Here is a 22907-nt window from a genome sequence, read left to right as displayed (position 1 = left end):
AAAACCCCAAACCAATTCCCGCGTGGCTCCGATTCCCGCTGGGAATTTTCCAGGAATTCACCCCCCTTTTATCCCAAAATTCAGGAATTCCTGGGAAGTTTCAGCTCCCTCTTCCCAAGGGTTTCATCCCTTAGCTGGAGCAGCTCCTCTTCCTCGCTTTTCCAAGGAAAGCGGCGGCTCCGAGAATTCCAGGGGAATCCCGATGTTTTTCCCGGGTGCCATTCCCGGTTTTCCAAGGGGATTCCCGGTCTTCCAGCTCCCAGGATTGGTGGAAAAGTGGGAATTCGAGGGATTTTTGGGATTCCATCCGGGAGCCGTCGGCACCGCTTCACTGGGAAGAGAGAAACAGGGAATGAGGGGAAAGTTGGGAATTGCCCTATGGAATATTTGGGGCCTTTCCCGAAACTTTCCCCCCTGGGAGAGGAGGGGGAGCCCAGGATTATCCCAAATCCCGCTGGGATTGAAGATGGAAAAGCTGGGAATGCTCGGGATGGGATTTGGGACATTCCCGGCTCGTTGCAGGCCTTGGGAATGAGGGGTTTTCCCCCTTTTCCGCCAATTCCAGGGATTTGGGGGCAGTTGAATCCATTGGGATTGAAACGGGAGAGTCTGGGAATGCTCGGGATGGGATGTGGGATATTCCAGACCCTTGGGAATGAGGGATTTTTCTCCTTTTCCTGCAGTTCCAGGGATTTGGGGCTCCCCAGGACCCTGGAATGTTCCCGGCTGAGCTTTGGGAAGGAGGGAGGAGCCGATCCCACCCCACTCCCACATCCCGGGATCCGCATTCCCGGCAAAACCCGGGATCCAAACCCCCCCCAGTCCCTCCCAAATCCCTCGGAATTCCCGGTTTTTCCTTGGAAAACACTCACAAAGCTGATCTCGGTCTCCTGCAGCTCCTCCAGCTCCAGGGGCAGGGAAGGGCCGGGAGATCCGCTGGAAACACAACGGGAAAACCGGGAATTTGGGGAATCCTTGGGAAGCAATCCAAGAAATCCCAGCCGCAAATTCCGATCTCCTGCTCTTCCCAGCCCGGAATTCCCAGGAAATCCCAAAATCTCCGAATGCTTGGGAAGGAACCGACCCCAAAAGCGGCCAAATCCCGGGATTTCCCAGAGAACATTCCATGCAAAAGGCTGGATCCTCCCTCACCTGGGCAGGGAAACTCCGGGAGCTGCTCCGGGCCTGGAGCCCTCGGCCGTGTGAACCTCGACCCCCACGGACCTGCGGGAATCCGGGATCAGCCGGAAAATCGGGAATGCCGGGAGCGGCCCCGGGTGGGGATCCCAACCACAGGGAGGATTCCCGCTTTTCCAGAGGGTTCATTCCGCTTAAATCCCCTCCTGGAGCTTGGGAAGGAGCAGGGAATTCCAGGAGTCCATCAGGACATCTCCCAACTCGTTCCCAAGTTTCCAGAGGTTTCCCAGAGGTTTTAACCCAACCAAACCTTCCTGGAGCACGTCTGGAACGGGTCGGGAGAATTCCCAACGTTTCCAATCCCACCCAGAAGTTTCCAGGTTTTCCAGAGGGGTCCATCCCAGTTAAACCTTCTCCTGCAGTTTATGACCCCAAAACCCTCGGGAATGACCCCAAAACCCTCGGGAACGACCCCAAAACCCTCGAGAATGACCCCAAAAACCCTCAGGAACGACCCCAAAACCCTCGGGAACGACCCCAAAAACCCTCGAGAATGACCCCAAAAATCCTCGAGAATGACCCCAAAAATCCTCGAGAATGACCCCAAAACCCTCGGGAATGATCCCAAAACCCTCGGGAACGACCCCAAAACCCTCGGGAATGATCCCAAAACCCTCGGGAACGACCCCAAAACCCTCGGGAACAACCCCAAAAACCCTCGAGAATGATCCCAAAACCCTCGGGAACGACCCCAAAACCCTCGGGAATGATCCCAGGCCCCTGATCCCGCCCCATCCCGCCGGGATGGCTCCCGGAATTCCCAGCTTTACCTGCTGGGGGGGGACCCGGCGCCGGCGCTGCCGAGGGAGGGGCTGGACAGGGACAGGGACGTGGCCACCGAGTCACTGCCGGGATCGGCCCCGGAGCCGGGGAGCGGCCGCGGGAGCAGGTCCGGCCGGGAACCTGGGAATGGGAACGGGAACAGGAATGGGAACCTGGGAATGGGAATGGGAACCTGGGAATGGGAACGGGAACAGGAATGGGAACCTGGGAATGGGAACCTGGGAATGGGAATGGGAACCTGGGAACAGGAATGGGAACCTGGGAATGGGAACAGGAATGGGAACCTGGGAACAGGAATGGGAACCTGGGAATGGGAATGGGAACGGGAATGGGAACCTGGGAATGGGAACCTGGGAATGGGAACCTGGGAATGGGGTCTGGGAACAGGAATGGGAACCTGGGAACCTGGGAATGGGAACAGGAATGGGAACCTGGGAATGGGAACCTGGGAATGGGAACCTGGGAATGGGAATGGGAACCTGGGAACGGGAACCTGGGAACCTGGGAACGGGAACCTGGGAACCTGGGAATGGGAATGGGAACCTGGGAATGGGAACCTGGGAATGGGAACGGGAACCTAGGAATGGGAATGGGAACAGGAATGGGAACCTGGGAATGGGAACGGGAACCTGGGAACAGGAACCTGGGAATGGGGTCTGGGAACGGGAATGGGAACCTGGGAATGGGGTCTGGGAACCTGGGAATGGGAACGGGAATGGGAACCTGGGAATGGGGTCTGGGAACAGGAATGGGAACCTGGGAATGGGAACCTGGGAATGGGAACCTGGGAATGGGGTCTGGGAATGGGAATGGGAACAGGAATGGGAACCTGGGAATGGGAATGGGAACCTGGGAATGGGAACGGGAACAGGAATGGGAACCTGGGAATGGGAACCTGGGAATGGGAACGGGAACAGGAATGGGAACCTGGGAATGGGAACCTGGGAATGGGAATGGGAACCTGGGAACAGGAATGGGAACCTGGGAATGGGAACAGGAATGGGAACCTGGGAACAGGAATGGGAACCTGGGAATGGGAATGGGAACGGGAATGGGAACCTGGGAATGGGAACCTGGGAATGGGAACCTGGGAATGGGGTCTGGGAACAGGAATGGGAACCTGGGAACCTGGGAATGGGAACAGGAATGGGAACCTGGGAATGGGAACCTGGGAATGGGAACCTGGGAACGGGAACCTGGGAACCTGGGAATGGGAATGGGAACCTGGGAATGGGAACCTGGGAATGGGGTCTGGGAATGGGAACCTGGGAATGGGAACCTGGGAATGGGAACGGGAACCTAGGAATGGGAATGGGAACAGGAATGGGAACCTGGGAATGGGAACGGGAACCTGGGAACAGGAACCTGGGAATGGGGTCTGGGAACGGGAATGGGAACCTGGGAATGGGGTCTGGGAACCTGGGAATGGGAACGGGAATGGGAACCTGGGAATGGGGTCTGGGAACAGGAATGGGAACCTGGGAATGGGAACCTGGGAATGGGAACCTGGGAATGGGGTCTGGGAATGGGAATGGGAACAGGAATGGGAACCTGGGAATGGGAACGGGAATGGGAACGGGAATGGGAACGGGAATGGGAACCTGGGAATGGGAACCTGGGAATGGGGTCTGGGAATGGGAACCTGGGAATGGGGTCTGGGAATGGGAACCTGGGAATGGGGTCTGGGAACCTGGGAATGGGATCAGGAATGGGATTGGGGTCAGGAACGGGGTCTGGGAACCTGGGAACAGGACTGGGATCAGGAATGGGGTCAGGACCAAACCAGGGATTTGGGATCAGGGCTGGAGCCCCTGGAAATAACCCAGGAACCTCTGGAAGTTCAGGATCGGGATCATTCCCACACCAGGAGCAGCTCGGGGATGAAAATGGGGAATTTTTGGGATAAAAATGGGGATTTTGGGGGGATAAAAATGGGGATTTGGGGGGATAAAAATGGGGAATTTTGGGGGGATAAAAATGGGGAATTTTGGGGGGATAAAAATGGGGAATTTTTGGGATAAAAATGGGGATTTTGGGGGGATAAAAATGGGGAATTTTTGGGGGGTAAAAATGGGGAATTTTTGGGATAAAAATGGGGAATTTGGGGGATAAAAATGGGGAATTTTGGGGGGATAAAAATGGGGAATTTTGGGGGGATAAAAATGGGGAATTTTGGGGGGATAAAAATGGGGAATTTTGGGGGGATAAAAATGGGGAATTTTTGAGATAAAAATGGGGATTTTGGGGGGATAAAAATGGGGAATTTGGGGGATAAAAATGGGGAATTTTGGGGGATAAAAATGGGGATTTTGGGGGGGTAAAGATTCCCTGGAACCCACCTTGCTCCACGTCCGCCTCCGTGGTCAGCTGGGCTTTGGCGTCCCCGGATCCCGGGATTTGGGATGGGATCCCCCCCTGGCAGCTCCTCCTGGGAACGGTGGGGCCGCTCCGGCTCTTCTTGGAAGGGGAGGGTTTCACTGGGAAAAGGGGAGAATTCCATGAGAAACGGGATTTTCTGGGATTTTCCGGGATTTTCCGGGGGGTCTGAGGGAAGGAAGAGGGGGAGAAGGAGGAAAAGGGGGGGAAAAATCCTTAAAAAAAGCCTTTTCCAGGGAAAAAAACCCCCCACTTTTCCAGCTTTTCCAGGGGGTTTTTAGGGAAAGACGAGGAAGAGAGGGCTGGGAAAAGCAGGGAAAAGAGGGGAAAAAAAAAATCCATAAAACCCCCACTTTTCCAGCTTTTCCAGGGGGTTTTTAGGGAAAGACGAGGAAGAGAGGGCTGGGAAAAGCAGGGAAAAGAGGGGAAAAAAAAATCCATAAAACCCCCACTTTTCCAGCTTTTTTTTTTGTTTTTAACGGAAAAAGCAGCAAAACCGAGCTGAAAAAAGCAGGGAAAAAGCTGGAAAAAGGGGGAAAATCAGGAGCGGGGCCGAGATGCGGGAATTCCTCGGGGGGTGCTGGAGGAATGTGGGATCAGGGAGGGGATTTGGGATGGGCAGGGGCACTCACGTGGGATCCTGCGGAAAACCGTGTGGCACATGAAGCGCTGGAAGCGCTCGGCGTAGAAGCTGGGCCGGTGCACGGACACCGTGTCCTGGCACGGGAAAAACGGGATTCAGCCCCAAAATCCCGGGAATTCCGGCCGGGGACGAGGGAATGAGAGGGGTTTGAGGAGGAATCCCGGGAATTCGGGTGGAAACGCCGGGGATTCAGGGGAAAATCGATGGGGAAAGCATTTTTTTGGGGAGGAATCCCAGGAATTTGGGTAGAAATCCCAGGAATTCAGGGGAAAATCGATGGGAAAAGCGTTTTTGGGGAGGAATCCCAGGAATCTGGGTAGAAATCCCGGGAATTTGGGTAGAATTCCCACGAATTCAGGGGAAAATCGATGGGGAAAGCGTTTTTTTTTGGGAGGAATCCCAGGAATTTGAGGAGAAATCCCAGGAATTCAGGGGAAAATCGATGGGGAAAGCGGTTTTTTGGGGAGGAATCCCAGGAATTTGGGTAGAAATCCCAGGAATTCAGGGGAAAATCGATGGGAAAAGCGTTTTTGGGGAGGAATCCCAGGAATTTGGGTAGAAATGCTGGGAATTTGGGTAGAAATCCCAGAAATTCAGGGGAAAATCAATGGGAAAAGCATTTTTTGGGGAGGAATCCCAGGAATTTGGGTAGAAATCCCAGGAATTCAGGGGAAAATCGATGGGAAAAGCATTTTTTGGGAGGAATCCCAGGAATCTGGGTAGAAATCCTGGGAATTTGGGTAGAATTCCCAGGAATTCAGGGGAAAATCGATGGGAAAAGCATTTTTTGGGGAGGAATCCCAGGAATTTGGGTAGAAATCCCGGGAATTCAGGGGAAAATCAATGGGAAAAGCATTTTCTTGGGGAGGAATCCCAGGAATTTGGGTAGAAATCCCAGGAATTTGGGTAGAAATCCCAGGAATTCAGGGGAAAATCGATGGGAATGGCAGTTTTTGGGGAGGAATCCCAGGAATTTGGGTAGAAATCCTGGGAATTCAGGGGAAAATCGATGGGAAAAGCGTTTTTGGGGAGGAATCCCAGGAATCTGGGTAGAAATCCTGGGAATTTGGGTAGAAATCCCAGGAATTCAGGGGAAAATCGATGGGAAAAGCGTTTTTGGGGAGGAATCCCGGGAATCTGGGTAGAAATCCTGGGAATTTGGGTAGAAATCCTGGGAATTCAGGGGAAAATCGATGGGAAAAGTGGTTTTTTTTGGGAGGAATCCCAGGAATTAGGGTAGAAATCCTGGGAATTTGGGTAGAAATCCCAGGAATTCAGGGGAAAATCGATGGGGAAAGCGTTTTTTTGGGGAGGAATCCCAGGAATTTGGGTAGAAATCCTGGGAATTCAGGGGAAAATTGATGGGAAAAGCATTTTTTGGGGGAGGAATCCCAGGAATTTGGGCAGAAATCCCAGGGATTCAGGGGAAAATCGATGGGGAAAGCGTTTTTTTGGGGAGAAATCCCAGGAATTTGGGCAGAAATCCTGGGAATTTGGGTAGAAATCCCGGGAATTCAGGGGAAAATCGATGAGAACGGCAGTTTTGGGAGGGATCTTGGATAGAAATCCTGGGAATTTGGGTAGAATTCCCGGGAATTCAGGGGAAAATCGATGGGAAAAGCATTTTTTGGGGAGGAATCCCAGGAATTTGGGTAGAAATCCTGGGAATTTGGGTAGAAATCCTGGGAATTCAGGGGAAAATCGATGGGAAAAGCGTTTTTGGGGAGGAATCCCAGGAATCTGGGTAGAAATCCTGGGAATTTGGGTAGAAATCCTGGGAATTCAGGGGAAAATTGATGGGAAAAGCGTTTTCTTGGGGAGGAATCCCAGGAATTTGGGTAGAAATCCCAGGAATTCAGGGGAAAATTGATGGGAAAAGTGGGGTTTTTTTGGGAGGAATCCCAGGAATTTGGGTAGAAATCCTGGGAATTTGGGTAGAAATCCCAGGAATTCAGGGGAAAATCAATGGGAAAAGTGGTTTTTTTTTGGGAGGAATCCCAGGAATTAGGGTAGAAATCCCAGGAATTTGGGCAGAAATCCCAGGAATTCAGGGGAAAATCAATGGGAAAAGCATTTTTTGGGGGAGGAATCCCAGGAATTTGGGCAGAAATCCCAGGGATTCAGGGGAAAATCGATGGGAAAAGCGTTTTTTTGGGGAGGAATCCCAGGAATCTGGGTAGAAATCCTGGGAATTTGGGTAGAAATCCCAGGAATTCAGGGGAAAATCGATGAGAACGGCAGTTTTGGGAGGGATCTTGGATAGAAATCCTGGGAATTCAGGAGAAAACCTTAAAACTCGAGGGTTTTCCACAAAAATGGGCAGTTTTTCCTTAAAGAAGAGCATTTTGCCTAAAAGCAGTCCCTTTTCCCCTTTAGAAGCTCCCTTTTGCCTCTAAGGAAACCCCGGTTTTCCACAGGAGATGCCGTTGCCATGGCAATGCCCATCCTCACTCACCCCGTCGTGCACCAGGGCCTTCCAGGAGTGCTCCAGCTTCTTCACCAACCTGCAGGGAGGGAGCACAGGGGGAATTCCAGGGAATTCCAGGGAATTCCCAGGGAATTCCCAGCCTTTGGATTTTTTCCCCTTCTCCCGTTTTTCCCCGATTTTTTTTTTTTTTTTTCCCCGATTCGAGACTTCCAAAGGTTTCACTGTGTTCAATTCCCAACGTTTTCTGGGAATGGGAAGGAAATCTGGGAAAATCCAAGGGGTTGAGCCCCAAAATGCCGGAAAATCGGGAGAAAATCGTGGAATCCATGGGAGTGTTCAGGAAATGAGGGAATTGAGGAAAGGAGAGAAATGAAATCAGGGCGTAATTAACGGAGTCGTTAGAAGAACTCATTAAATAATTAAAGGAAAGGATTAGATCCATAAAAGGATGAAATAAATAAATAAATACAATAAAATAAATAAAAAACCAAAAAATATTAAATAAAGAAAATAAATAAAATTACGAAATCAAACAAAGAATAAAATAAATAAATAAGAGGATGAAATAAATAAAATAAATGACAAATTAATAACAATTAAATTCATAAAAGGAATTAAATAAATAAAAGGATGAAATAAAAGAACCAAATAAATAAGTAAATAAATAAAAGAATGAAATAAAGAAAAGAATGAAATAAACAAAATAAAGAATGAAATAAATGAAATAACGAAATAAATGAAATTAATGAAAGAAAAGAATGAAATAATGGGAAATAATGATGAATAACAATGATACTGATGTAATAATAATGAAATAAAGGAATTGGTTAAGTAAATAATTATATAAAGAAAGACTTAATTAAATAAATGAACTAATAAAAAAAAATTGGATAAATAAATGAATCAAATGAATATAATGAAAGAAATGAAATTAAAAAATAAACAAGTAAATGAAAGAGTTAAAAAATAAAACAGCAATTTAGAAAAAAAATCAGCAAACAAATAATTCCATAAATCAAAGAACTGGATAAATAAGATACTGGAATAAATAAAACAAGGAATGAAGTTAATTAATGAAAGAAAATAATTAATCAAATAAAATAATTAATCAAAATAATTAATGAAATAAAATAATTTATCAAAATAATTAATGAAATAATTCAATCAAACGACTTTTAAAAGGAATATAAAAATTATCAATAAAAGAAAAAGAAGAAAAGGTTTCTTAGGTGGATTTTTGGGAGTCAATCCCAAAAAAAAACCCCCGGGAGAAGCCAATGGTGGAAATTGCGGATGCAGGGGGGATCCAAAGGCTCAGGAAAGGAGGGATCGGGGAAGGAACGGGTTAATTAACAAGCAATTAATGACCTGTAGGACTGCAGGACGTCGATGATGCCGATGTAGAGCAGCAGCCGCTCCCCTCGGGAATTCCTGGCGGGAATCCCGCCCATCCTGGGAAAAGGGAGTGGGAAAAGGGAGTGGGAAAAGGGAAAGGATCCACAGGATCCCATCCAGGGCAGGGAGCAGCTCCCAGTGTCCCGAGGGGCTCCGGGGAATCCACGGAACAGCCTGGCCAGGGCCCCGCATTTCCCCCTAAAACCCCACCTGACCCCGCCCAGGGAATCCTGGAAAGGTTTGGGAGGGAAAGGAACCTTAAAAAAAAAATCGGGATGAACACCAGGACCCTTCCCAGGGCCGGCAAAGCCCTTCCAGCTTCCCAGGAATCCCAGTAAACCCCAGTATCCCACTGGGCATCGGTCTCAATGGATTCCATGGCTGTGGAGCTCCCAAACCCAGAAATCCTCAACCCCAGTGACTCCCAGTGATTCCCAGTGATCCCAGTAAGCCCCAGGATCTCACTGGTCGTTGGTCTCAATGGATTCCATGGCTGTGGAGCTCCCAAACCCAGAAATCCTCAACCCCAGTGACTCCCAGTAAGGCCCAGGATCTCACTGGGCATCGGTCTTAATGGATTCCACGGCTGTGGAGTTCCCAAACCCCGATCCCAGTCCCAGAAATCCTCAACCCCAGTGACTCCCAGTAAATCCCAGGATCTCACTGGGCATCGGTCTCGATGGATTCCATGGCTATGGAGCTCCCAAACCCCGACCCCAATCCCAGAAATCCTCAACCCCAGTGATCCCAGTAAATCCCAGGATCTCACTGGTCATCGGTCTCGATGGATTCCACGGCTGTGGAGCTCCCAAACCCCGATCCCAGTCCCAGAAATCCTCAACCCCAGTGACTCCCAGTGACTCCCAGTGACTCCCAGTCAGCCCCAGGATCTCACTGGTCATTGGTCTCGATGGATTCCATGGCCGTGGAGCTCCCAATCCCAGAAATCCTCAACCCCAGTGACTCCCAGTGACTCCCAGTAAGGCCCAGTAAGCCCCAGGATCTCACTGGTCATCGGTCTTAATGGATTCCACGGCTGTGGAGCTCCCAATCCCAGAAATCCTCAACCCCAGTGACTCCCAGTGACTCCCAGTGACTCCCAGTAACTCCCAGTCAGCCCCAGGATCTCACTGGTCATTGGTCTCGATGGATTCCATGGCTGTGGAGCTCCCAAACCCAGAAATCCTCAACCCCAGTGACTCCCAGTGATTCCCAGTGATTCCAGTAAGGCCCAGGATCTCACTGGTCATCGGTCTCGATGGATTCCATGGCTGTGGAGCTCCCAGTCCCAGAAATCCCCAACCCCAGTGACTCCCAGTGACCCCAGTAAGGCCCAGGATCTCACTGGGCATCGGTCTTAATGGATTCCACAGCTGTGGAGTTCCCAAACCCAGAAATCCTCAACCCCAGTGACTCCCAGTAAACCCCAGGATCTCACTGGGCATCGGTCTCGATGGATTCCATGGCTGTGGAGTTCCCAAACCCAGAAATCCTCAACCCCAGTGACTCCCAGTGATTCCAGTAAGCCCCAGGATCTCACTGGTCATTGGTCTCGATGGATTCCATGGCTGTGGAGTTCCCAATCCCAGAAACCCTCAACCCCAGTGACTCCCAGTGATCCCAGTAAGCCCCAGGATCTCACTGGGCATTGGTCTCGATGGATTCCACAGCTGTGGAGCTCCCAAACCCCGACCCCAATCCCAGAAATCCTCAACCCCAGTGACTCCCAGTGCCTCCCAGTAAGGCCCAGTAAGCCCCAGGATCTCACTGGGCATCGGTCTCGATGGATTCCATGGCTGTGGAGCTCCCAAACCCAGAAATCCTCAACCCCAGTGACTCCCAGGATCTCACTGGGCATCGGTCTCGATGGATTCCACGGCTGTGGAGCTCCCAAACCCCGATCCCAGTCCCAGAAATCCTCAACCCCAGTGACTCCCAGTAAATCCCAGGATCTCACTGGGCATCGGTCTTAATGGATTCCACGGCTGTGGAGCTCCCAATCCCAGAAATCCCCAACCCCAGTGACTCCCAGTGCCTCCCAGTACGGCCCAGTAAGCCCCAGGATCTCACTGGTCGTTGGTCTCGATGGATTCCACGGCTATGGAGTTCCCAAACCCCGATCCCAGTCCCAGAAATCCTCAACCCCAGTGACTCCCAGTAAATCCCAGGATCTCACTGGTCGTTGGTCTCGATGGATTCCATGGCTATGGAGTTCCCAAACCCCGATCCCAGTCCCAGAAATCCTCAACCCCAGTGATCCCAGTAAGGCCCAGGATCTCACTGGTCATTGGTCTCGATGGATTCCATGGCCGTGGAGTTCCCAATCCCAGAAATCCTCAACCCCAGTGACTCCCAGTGCCTCCCAGTAAGGCCCAGTAAGCCCCAGGATCTCACTGGTCATCGGTCTTAATGGATTCCACGGCTGTGGAGTTCCCAAACCCAGAAATCCTCAACCCCAGTGACTCCCAGTGCCTCCCAGGATCTCACTGGTCGTTGGTCTCGATGGATTCCACAGCTGTGGAGCTCCCAAACCCAGAAATCCTCAACCCCAGTGACTCCCAGTGACTCCCAGTAAGGCCCAGTAAGCCCCAGGATCTCACTGGTCATCGGTCTTAATGGATTCCACGGCTGTGGAGCTCCCAATCCCAGAAATCCTCAACCCCAGTGACTCCCAGTGCCTCCCAGTAAGGCCCAGTAAGCCCCAGGATCTCACTGGTCATCGGTCTTAATGGATTCCACGGCTGTGGAGTTCCCAAACCCAGAAATCCTCAACCCCAGTGACTCCCAGTGACTCCCAGTGACTCCCAGGATCTCACTGGTCGTTGGTCTCGATGGATTCCACGGCTGTGGAGCTCCCAAACCCCGATCCCAGTCCCAGAAATCCTCAACCCCAGTGACTCCCAGTAAATCCCAGGATCTCACTGGGCATCGGTCTTAATGGATTCCACGGCTGTGGAGCTCCCAATCCCAGAAATCCCCAACCCCAGTGACTCCCAGTGCCTCCCAGTACGGCCCAGTAAGCCCCAGGATCTCACTGGTCGTTGGTCTCGATGGATTCCATGGCTATGGAGTTCCCAAACCCCGATCCCAGTCCCAGAAATCCTCAACCCCAGTGATCCCAGTAAGGCCCAGGATCTCACTGGTCATTGGTCTCGATGGATTCCATGGCCGTGGAGTTCCCAATCCCAGAAATCCTCAACCCCAGTGACTCCCAGTGACTCCCAGTGACTCCCAGGATCTCACTGGTCGTTGGTCTCGATGGATTCCACAGCTGTGGAGCTCCCAAACCCAGAAATCCTCAACCCCAGTGACTCCCAGGATCTCACTGGTCATCGGTCTCGATGGATTCCACGGCTGTGGAGCTCCCAAACCCCGATCCCAGTCCCAGAAATCCTCAACCCCAGTGACTCCCAGTAAATCCCAGGATCTCATTGGGCATCGGTCTTAATGGATTCCACAGCTGTGGAGCTCCCAATCCCAGAAATCCTCAACCCCAGTGACTCCCAGTGCCTCCCAGTGCCTCCCAGGATCTCACTGGTCGTTGGTCTCGATGGATTCCATGGCCGTGGAGTTCCCAAACCCAGAAATCCTCAACCCCAGTGACTCCCAGTAAGGCCCAGGATCTCACTGGGCATCGGTCTTAATGGATTCCACGGCTGTGGAGCTCCCAAACCCCGATCCCAGTCCCAGAAATCCTCAACCCCAGTGACTCCCAGTAAATCCCAGGATCTCACTGGTCGTTGGTCTCGATGGATTCCACAGCTGTGGAGTTCCCAAACCCAGAAATCCTCAACCCCAGTGCCTCCCAGTGCCTCCCAGTGCCTCCCAGTCTCTCACTGGTCGTCGGTCTCGATGGTGCCGCCGCGGCGGGCCTCTCCCTGGATGGACTCCATGGCTGTGGAGTAGAGCGCTCTCTGTGCCGCCGGCCGCCCCCGGCCGTCCCAGCCGCCGGTGCCGGCCGCGCGCTCCCGCTGCGCCTGGTCCAGGTTGTGGATGGCCACCAGCAGGCTGTAATCCATGATCTTGAAGCTCTGGAGAACCTGGGACGGGCACAGAGGTGGGAATTTGGCCGCGGCGAGGGCGGGTTTGCACAGGGGAGTTGGGTTTGCCAAGGGGGGAGCTGCTGGAAACGCTCAGGAAATGGGATGTGCCTCCTGCTTTTGGCACGGAACGGCCCGGAATTCCCAGCTTTTCCAACTCCACGGCTGCCAAGGAAGCGTTTTTCCACAATAATCCCCCCAAAAAGGGCTGGGGAAAGTCACCGCACAATCCCTCGGCAGCGTTTTCCAAGGAACGTTACACGGTTTTAAACCCAAGGAGAGGATTTTGACCAATTCTGACCCAAGCTGAGCTGGATTCAGCCCAGAATTCCCTGGATTTTGCTCTGCTCCAGAGTTGAGAGGATCCTTCCTCCACCTCTGGGGGTTTACTCCTAAAAATACTGAAAAAATCTGGGATCCAGCTCCTGTCCTCACCCAAAACACCTCAAAATTCCCAAGTTTTCCAACTCAACCGCTCCCAAGGGTCAAACACCCACCGTTTTTCCACAAAAAAACCCCAAGAATCAGGAAAAGGGGCAGAACCTTCAGTATCTTTTCACAAAAAACCAGGAAAAAGGGCAGAACACCTACAATTTTCCCACAAAAAAATCGGGAAAAAGGGCAGAACACCCACCATTTTCTCACAAAAAGCCCCCTAAAAGAATCAGGAAAAAGACTGGAACATCCACCATTTTTCCATGAAAAGAAAGGAAAAAGGGCAGAACACCGACAATTTTTCCACAAAAAAAACCCTGAAAAAAAGTCAAGAAAAAGGGCAGAATACCCCCAGTTCTTCCAGAAAAAATCTGAAAACATCAGGAAAAAGAGTGGAACACCCCCACTTTTTCCACAAAAAAAAAACCCCAAAAAATCAGGAAGAAGAGTAGAACACCCCCACTTTTCCACAAAAAAAAACCCCTAAAAAAATCAGGAAGAAGAGTGGAACATCCCCACTTTTTCCACAAAAAAAACCCCAAAATCAGGAAAAAGAGTGGAACACCCCCACTTTTCCCACAAAAAAACCCCAAAAATCAGGAAAAAGGGCAAAACACCAACAATTTTTCCCAGGAAAACCCTGAAAAAAAGTCAAGAAAAAGGGCAGAATACCCCCAGTTCTTCCACAAAAAAAACCCCAAAATCAGGAAAAAGGGCAAAACACCAACAATTTTTCCACAAAAAACACGAAAAGATCAGGAAGAAGAGTGGAACACCCCCACCTTTCCCACAAAAAAACCCCAAAAATCCTGAAAAAAAGAGTGGAACACCCCCACTTTTCCCACAAAAAACCCCAAAAATCAGGAAAAAGGGCAAAACACCAACAATTTTTCCACAAAAAACACAAAAAAATCAGGAAAAAGAGTGGAACACCCCCACTTTTTCCACAAAATTCCTACAAAAATCAGGAAAAAGAGCGGAAGACCCCCACTTTTCCCACAAAAAACCCCAAAAATCAGGAAAAAGGGCAAAACACCAACAATTTTTCCACAAAAAACACAAAAAAAATCAGGAAAAAGAGTGGAACACCCCCACTTTTCCACCAAAAAAAGCCCTAAAAAAAAATCAGGAAGAAGAGTGGAACACCCCCACTTTTTCCACAAAAAAACCCCAAAAATCAGGAAAAAGAGCGGAAGACCCCCACTTTTCCCACAAAAAAACCTACAAAAATCAGGAAAAAGAGTGGAACACCCCCACTTTTCCCACAAAAAACCTACAAAAATCAGGAAAAAGGGCAAAACACCAACAATTTTTCCACAAAAAACACTAAAAAAATCAGGAAAAAGAGTGGAACACCCCCACTTTTTCCACAAAAAGCCTACAAAAATCAGGAAGAAGAGTGGAACACCCCCACTTTTTCCACAAAATTCCTACAAAAATCAGGAAAAAGAGTGGAACACCCCCACTTTTCCCACAAAAAACCTACAAAAATCAGGAAAAAGGGCAAAACACCAACAATTTTTCCAAAAAAAAAACCACGAAAAAATCAGGAAAAAGAGTGGAACACCCCCACTTCTCCCACAAAAAAACCACGAAAAAAATCAGGAAAAATGGCACAACACCCCCAAATCTTCCCACAAAAAAAAAAAAAAAAACCCCCGGGGAAAAACTCACCAAACAATCCCTCTGCAGCGTCTTACAGAGAGCGTTGTACATATCCGAGTCCAGGAAAAGGCCGTCGGGAATATCCTGCATGAAATCCAAGTCCTTGAAGGTGGGGAAAACCTTTTCCCGCTCTTTTTGGGACGCCCGGCGTTTGTAGGTGGAGCCCTTGAGGTCGTACTTGAGGTGCATCCGCACGGAGCGGGGCAGGAGGTTGTTCATCACCACGATCCGGATGTTCTTGCCCCCGGCCTGGACGCAGTAGAGCCCGTAAAATTTGGGAAGGAGGGTCCGGGGGTTTTGGTTCAGGTTCTGCAGCGGGGGAAAATGTGGGAATAGGGTTAGGATTCCTGTGGGTTTGGGGGTTTTCTATGGGTTTTTTGAGGGTTTTTTAATCGAGTTTTGGGGTGGGGATGGGTGAAAATCAGGGATGGAACGTGGGAATAACGTCAAAATCTCTCTGGGTTTTGGGGTTTTGGGATTTTGGCGTCGGGAATGGGTCAAAATCTGGGATAAAAGGCAGGAATAGCACCAAAATCCCGCTGGTTGTTTTGGACTGGGGGGCTTTTATGTGGAAATGGGGTTAAGAATGGGTCAAAATCAGGGATAAAACATGGGAATGCCACGAAAATCCATCCAATTGTTTGGGATTGGGAATGGGGCGAACTCGGGGGAAAGGGCACAGGGAAGGGATTCCAGGATTCCATGAGCTGGCTCAGATTGGATTTCAGGGATAAATCCTTCCCTGGCCCAGGTGGTTCCACAGATTCCCCATCCCTGGGAGGGCCCAGGAGCCCCCTGGGACAGTGGGAACGGGATAATCCTGAAGGATTTTCCACCCCAAACCATTCCAGGATTCCATGAGCTGGCTCAGATTGGATTTCAGGGATAAATCCTTCCCTGGCCCAGGTCATTCCACGGATTCCCCATCCCTGGGAGGACCCAGTTGGATCCCCCTGGCACAGGGGGAGCCGCCCTGGCCATGATCCCGATGACTCCACAGATTTTCGGGGATTCGCACGGGGCTTTTTCATCCTTCCCCCGTTCCAGGCGCTTCCCAAGGCTGGGAATTCCCGGAATCCCGGGCTCACCATGTAATAGCCGGGCAGGAGCTTCTGCAGGAACTCGGCCTCCTTGTGCTGCACGGTTTTGATGATGAACTCGTCATCGCTGGAGACGTAGAACAGGGAACCGCTGGCGCCGGAGTTGGAGAGCTCGATCAGGGGGTCGTTGCACAGGGAATACTGAGGGGGAAAAGTGGGAAGAGCAGCTGGAATTTCATCGGGAATGTTGGTTCGCATTAAGAATTAGCGGGGAAAACGGCGGGAGCGGGGAAGGGCAGCGGGATTTTGTGGGGTGGAACCATGAGGAGAAATATTCACGGGAAAGGTGAAAAATGGGAAGGAAAAGTGGGAAGAGGCATCCTGAAATGTGGGAAAGGGAGGGAAAAGGGAAGACAGAAAGGAAATGGGGAAAAAATGAACAAAAAAAAACAGGAAAAAAGGGGGGGGGAGAGGGGGGAAAAAGGGGGGAGAAAAAAGGGGGGGAAGGAGGGAAAGGAAGGAGGGAAAGGAAGGAGGGAAAGGAAGGAGGGAAAGGAAGGAGGGAAAGGAAGGAGGGAAAGGAAGGAGGGAAAGGAAGGAGGGAAAGGAAGGAGGGAAAGGAAGGAGGGAAAGGAAGGAGGGAAAGGAAGGAGGGAAAGGAAGGAGGGAAAGGAAGGAGGGAAAGGAAGGAGGGAAAGGAAGGAGGGAAAGGAAGGAGGGAAAGGAAGGAGGGAAAGGAAGGAGGGAAAGGAAGGAGGGAAAGGAAGGAGGGAAAGGAAGGAGGGAAAAATGGGAAAAGGGATGGGCGAAGGGCAAAGGGAAGGAAGGCCGGGGAAGGAAGGAAGGAAGGCCGGGGATGGAAGGAAGGAAGGCCGGGGATGGAAGGAAGGAAGGCCGGGGAAGGAAGGAAGGAAGGCCGGGGATGGAAGGAAGGAAGGCCGGGGAAGGAAGGAAGGAAGGCCGGGGATGGAAGGAAGGAAGGCCGGGGATGGAAGGAAGGAAGGCCGGGGATGGAAGGAAGGAAGGCCAGGGAAGGCTGGCGCTCCCACTCACCAGGTAATCGTCCGGGCGGATCCCGAAGAGCTCCCGGAAGTAGCGGAAAGCCACGGGCGCGTAGGTCTTGAAGCGGAAATCGTTGTAGTGGTGGGCGGGGGTCAGGTTGCTGCCCTCGCTGCGGGACACAGAGGAGCGGGATTGGGGTTTCCAGAAGGATCCAACCTGGAGCAGCCCCAGGGGGAGGAGGGAATGGGGGAAAAGGAAGGGGAAGGGATGGGGAGGAAAGCAGAAAGGGGGGGAAGAAAGGGGGGGGAAGAAAGGAATGGCAAACCTCGGGAAGAAGATGCTCTCCACCACGTAGAAGTCCTGCATGAGCACGTCCCGCTCGGGCTTGGTGCTCAGGCTGCCCACGGTGTGCGTGATTCCCAGCTGGATCGCGCCCTTCAGCGCCGAGGAGGTCGTCTGGAACGGCAGGAACGGGAATCACACCCGGAAACGGGAGTGGGAACGGGAATTACAGCGGGAAATGGGAGTGGGAAGGGCTGGGAACGGGAATTACAGCAGGAAATGGGAACGGGAAGGGCTGGGAACGGGAATTACAGCGGGAAATGGGAGTGGGAAGGGCTGGGAACGGGAATTACAGCAGGAAATGGGAACGGGAAGGGCTGGGAATGGGAATTACAGCGGGAAATGGGAGTGGGAAGGGCTGGGAATGGGAATTACAGCAGGAAATGGGAGTGGGAAGGGCTGGAGTTCAGTGGGAATGGGAGCGATTCAAAGGGAACGGGAGGAGTTCAATGGGAATGGGAATTCGATGGGATTTCAATGGGAATGGGAGGGATTCATTGGGAATTCAGTGGGAATGGGAACAGGAATTCAATGGGAATTCAGTGGGAATTACACAGGAAAGCAGGAATGGGAATGGATGGAGTTCAGTGGGAATGGGAATGCAGCAGGAATGGAAATGGGAATTCAATGGGAATGGGAGAAATTCAGTGGGAATTGGAATTCAATGGGAATGGATGGGATTCAGTGGGAATTCAATGGGGAGAATCCCCAAAAACCCCCACATTTACAAATTCCCAAATAATTCCCTCTTTGCCCAGCAAACTCCAGCCATGCCTTGGGATTCACAGGAACTTCTGTGCCCTTGGGAAGTTCCCAAGAAACCTGGGAAGTCGGGGCTTAAAAATCCTCTTCCCAAAGGCTCTGGAAAAGCAGCCGAAAATCCCCGAAAGATTCCCTTTTCCCTTCATTTCCAGGGAATCCCCTCCCCTTCCCACAGCGATCCCAGGCAGAATTCCTTGGGAAAAGGGGTGGAAAAGCGGGAATTTACCTTTTTGTAGGTGGTTTCCCCAGTGGAATCCACTCCTCTGTGGCCTTTCCGGATGGTTTGGGATCCAGGCTGGCCAGAACCTCCCGGCATCTTGGGAAAAGGGAAAACGGGAAGAGCAAAAAAAACGGGGCAATTCAATTTTTCCGAGGATTTTTCCCACCCAAAAGCACCTGGAAAAGTTTGGGGTTTTTTCCTGGAATCCACGGAAAGCTGGGCTGGGATTTTCCCCACAGTAATTCCAAGGTTTCAGGAGGAATTTTGGGAAGGTTGCAAATCCCAATCCGGTGGTTCCCGGCCCAGGAATCCATGGATTCATGCAGGAGTTGTTAAATGGAGTTTTCCAGGATAAATTTGGGGTTTGGAGCAGGAATTCCCTTGGGAAGGGCGAATTCCCGGAATTCCCACAGGGGAAGCTGCTCAGGGTCAAGGCAGGCTTGGAAAAGGAGCAGGAAAAGCTGGAAAAGGAGCAGGAAAAGCTGGAATTTGGGATTTTCCCAGCCAGGGAACAACTCAGGTTTGGAAAAGGACCACAAAACTCTGGAAAAGGAGGAGAAAAAACTGGAATTCGGGATCTTCCCAGCCAAGGAACAACTACAGCTTGGAAAAGGAGCAGGAAAAGCTGGAAAAGGAGCAGGAAAAGCTGGAATTGGGGATTTTTCCAGCCTGGAACTCACCTCGGGAGTCAGGGATTTTTTGAAGGTGTTGGATCCTGCCAAGAGAAAGGAAAATCCACACTCAGAGAGCATCAATCCCAAAAAAAAATTCCAAAAAAAGATCCTGGAAAAGCTCTGCCGCAGCCCTTTCCCAGCCCAGGAGGGTTCCAGGAATTCCAAGCCCCAGGAATCCTCTAAAAACCCAGATCCAAGGGATCCAGAGGCAGCTCCAGCCCCATCCCCGCTGGATTTTCCATCCCTAAATTCCATGGATTTAATTCGAGCTCCCTCTCCAGAGCATCCCAAATATCCCAAATTTCTGCTGCCTGAACACCTTAAGAACAGGAATATCCCAAAAATTCACAAATATCCCACAAATCCCGGAGCATCCGGCAGCGCTTCCTGGGATTTTTGGTGGCAATTCCAACCCCTGGAAGCACTGGGAAAACTGGGAAAGGCTCCAGGAGCATCTCCTGGAGGTGTAACAGGGATTATTTGGGAATTAATCCTGGTCTGGACCCGAAATTCCTGGATCTTACAGCCGGATTTTCCACCCAAACACTTCCAGAATTTAAAATTCCAGCCCCTCCCTGCTCCCAGCAGCTCCAGGAACCCAAATCTGCCCATTTTTCCATGGAAATGGATTTAAAATTCCATTTTTATGGCAGTCAGGGAATACAAATCCCCCCAAAAATCCCCCAAAAATCCCTTTTCCAGCCTCGATTCCCAGAAAAAAAAAAACGGGGTTCCCAGTCCCTTTTCCAGCTGGGATGACTCCGATGGAGCAGGAAAATCGGGATCGGCTTTGTGGGAATAGCAACAATTCTTTCCCAAAAAAAGGGAGGATTTGGGTCAGGTCAGTCCCTGGGAGCGCTGGGAATCCGCAGGGATTCAGGGAATGTTTAATTACTGCTGGAAAAAAGAGCAAGGATTCAGCCCAATGCCTTGGGACGGAGCCCAAATCCCAGGAAAAGCAGCTCGGGGAGGAGAACACCGGGATTAATCCCAAAAAAAAAGGATTTTTAGGGATGGCAGAGGGAGAATTCCAACCCTGAGTGGACCAAGGCCAGCGGAGAAGGGGGAGGGAGGAGCAGATTCCACTTCCCGAAGGGAATTCCAGGGAAAATTCAGGAAATGGGGTTTGGGGGTGGTTGAAAAATCCCCAACCCCCCGCGATTTTCCCTCGTTCCCAGAGAATTTTCCATGGATTTCCTCCCAGTTTTGTTTTTTCCACCTGAATTTTTCAACTCCAGGCCAAAACAACAAAAAAAAAAACCCAAAGAAATTTTGGGGTCTTTTCGTGGGAAGGGATTTTTTCCGGGGGAAAACCACCCCTGACTGGGAAAACCCACAGCGATTCCCAGGGAAAAAAACGGGAATTGTATCCCAAATCTGGGTTTGGAGTCACTTGACAGAACTATTTTGAGCCTCTCAGATGCTGCTGGATAAATTGGGATCAGGGATTGTCCCGATTTCCAGGAATTTGGGAAAACATTCCTGGCTGTTCCCACCTCTTTTTAAGGCTCAAAATTTGGGATTTTGCTCCCAGCTCCTGGGTTTTTTTGAGGGATTTTGGGAGGAATTCCCTCAGCCTCGGCATTCCCAACTCAAATCCCGGAATTTTGGGCATGAGGGAAGCAGGAAAATGAGGAAAACCCCTATGGAAAACAGGGAAAGGCTCCAAACCCACCCAATTTCCCTGGATTTAGGGCGGGAAACCTCGGGAAAACAACACAGGGTGTCCCAAAAATCCCCAGGGAAGGGCTTGGGGGAATTCCAGGATTATCCAGAAGCAAAACAAACCCTTAAATCCAAATAAAACCTTTTTTATCCCAAAAATAAACCAGGATTCCCAACTTTTCTAGCACCTATTCCAGTATCACCCTTGTTATTCCCAGAAAATAATAGGAATTATTCCAGCAGGAAGAGAAAAGGGATTTTATTTGGGGAGTTGAGAGATTTTCCCTCAAATCCCATCTGGTTCTTCCTCGGGAGAAACTCCAAATCCCAAACGGGAAAAACAGGAAAAATCCCAGAAAAGCAGGAAAAAACCCCAGAGAATGAGGGAAAAATCCCAGAAAAATGGGAAAGAGTCCCAGAAAAACAGGAAAGTTGAATTTATCCCAAGCCCCCACGCTGCTCTCCAGGGGTTTCTGGCTCCAAATTCCCAAAACACCCCAGGGATAAGGAAGCAGAAAATCAGGGATCAGGCCCTAAATCCTTCCAGGGGAGCAGGGAACACCCCCACTCCTTCCCATATGGAATTTTCACTGATCTGAGGGAGCCACAGCCCAAATTTAAGGTGGAAAAGGCGATCTGGAGCTTGTAGGAAAAGCAGGGTAAGGGGTTGGACTCTCCCAGGATTCTGCCAAGTCCAGGAAAAACCGGGAAAAGGAAAAATCCCAGGTTTAAAGGCCAAAAATTCCCTGTTTTATCCCTAAACAAAGCCTCCGAGCCCGCGAATTCCCGGTTTCCAGAGCGCCGGCTGCACTTCCAGCGCTTTCCCTGGCTGCCATCGCCGCTTATCCAAACAAATCCCGTGCTCACGTCGCTGCTCCCACAGGATTCCCGGGCTCGGGAAGGGATTCGGGGGATTTCGGGATCCCGCTCTGGGAGCCGGGAGCCGCTCCCACCCCCTGAGTCACCGCACGGGAACGGGAATCGAATTTCCCTGGCACCAAAAAACTTCTCCCTCCCCGCCCCGATCCCACTTTTTTTTTTTTTTTTTTTTTGGGGAGTGGGGGAGAGGCATTTCGAGCCCTCCCAAATCTCCCCCTGTGCATTCCCAGGTTTTCCACAGGGAAAGGGCAGCTTGGAATTCGATTTGTTCCATGGAAAAGTCGGGTCCACGCCCACCCACGGCACCCCCGACCCCCCCCGGGGAGATCCAGATCCCCCCCAGGAGATTCCCACACGCACCCCCCCAAAAAAATCCCTATAAACACCCCAAAAAATCCCCCTCAGCCCCACAGTTCTGCACCCCCAGACCCCCCCAAAAACCCCTGAAAACCCCAAAAAACTCCTCATAAGCCCCACAGTCCTACACCCCCCCAAAAGGCCCCAAAAACCTCCCAAAAAAGCCCTCTCAGCCCCAGAATTCTACACCCCCAAAAAAACCCCAAAGACCCCCTAAAACCCCCTCACCCCAGAGGCCTGAGACCCTCAGATCCCCCTCCCGCCCCCAGACCCCTCATAACCCCCCAAAATCCCCCTCACTCCCCTCATCTCCTCACGCCCTCAGAGCCCCCTCAGACCCCCAAATCCCCCCACTGCCCCCGTCCCCTCACAACCCCCCCAAAATCCCCCATTGCCCTCCCGCCCCCAGACCCCTCATAACCCCCCAAAATCCCCCATTCCCCTCCCGCCCCCAGACCCCTCATAACCCCCCAAAATCCCCCATTCCCCTCAGCCCCTCCCGCCCCCAGACCCCTCATAACCCCCCCAAACCCCCATTGCCCTCCCGCCCCCAGACCCCTCATAACCCCCCCCAAAATCCCCCCATTCCCCCCGTCCCCTCCCGCCCTCAGAGCCCCCTCACACCCCCCCAAATCCCCCCATTCCCCTCCCGCCCTCAGAGCCCCCTCACACCCCCCCAAATCCCCCCATTCCCCTCCCGCCCTCAGAGCCCCCCCTCACCCCCTCAGCCACCCCCCACCCCCTTCCCTCCCCACCCCTCCAGCCGCGCCCCCCTCGGAGCCCCCTCGGAGCCCCCCTCCGAGCCCCTCAGCCCCACGCCCGGCCCCGTTCCCGGCCGGTACCGCCGAGGCCGCCGCTGCTGCCGCTGCTGCCGCCGGACTCGGGCCCCGCCGCCGCCGCCGCCGCCATCTTGGAGCGTGCGCTGCGCCCCCCGCCCCCTCAGCCCGCCCCCGCCCGCCCCGCCCCCGCCCCAGGCCACGCCCCCTCAGGCCACGCCCCCGGCA

At 51.7% G+C, this 22907-nt stretch overlaps 1 protein-coding gene across 1 annotated transcript; it reads right to left on the bottom strand.

Annotated features, from left to right (window-relative positions):
• Positions 1-194: 194 nt before the first annotated feature.
• PIP5K1A (phosphatidylinositol-4-phosphate 5-kinase type 1 alpha) lies at positions 195-22828 on the bottom strand. Its single transcript, XM_082298837.1, has 16 exons — positions 22746-22828; positions 19009-19043; positions 18335-18424; positions 17330-17460; positions 17056-17173; positions 16051-16203; positions 14972-15271; positions 12660-12862; positions 8796-8879; positions 7455-7503; positions 4989-5073; positions 4320-4457; positions 1968-2100; positions 1153-1224; positions 873-936; positions 195-331 (listed from the first exon to the last, which is right to left on the bottom strand). The coding sequence occupies exons 1-16, from the start codon at positions 22810-22812 to the stop codon at positions 329-331; spliced, it is 1725 nt and encodes a 574-aa protein (XP_082154963.1). The 5' UTR covers positions 22813-22828; the 3' UTR covers positions 195-328.
• Positions 22829-22907: the final 79 nt, after the last annotated feature.

The sequence above is a fragment of the Coloeus monedula genome, assembly GCF_965178545.1.
Source record: "Coloeus monedula genome assembly, chromosome: 29".
Lineage (NCBI taxonomy): Eukaryota > Metazoa > Chordata > Aves > Passeriformes > Corvidae > Coloeus > Coloeus monedula.
The sequence above is the reverse complement of the archived record's forward strand: the minus strand, read 5'-3'. Positions and strand labels throughout refer to the sequence as shown.

Excerpts from the sequence above, each read along its gene's own strand:
- PIP5K1A (XM_082298837.1), bottom strand. The coding sequence starts at position 22,812 with ATGGCGGCGGCGGCGGCGGCGGGGCCCGAGTCCGGCGGCAGCAGCGGC. Across the intron at positions 17,174-17,329 it reads GAGAGCATCTTCTTCCCGAG|CGAGGGCAGCAACCTGACCC; the intron begins GTTTGCCATTCC and ends TGTGTCCCGCAG. Across the intron at positions 7,504-8,795 it reads GACGTCCTGCAGTCCTACAG|GTTGGTGAAGAAGCTGGAGC; the intron begins GTCATTAATTGC and ends CCCTCCCTGCAG.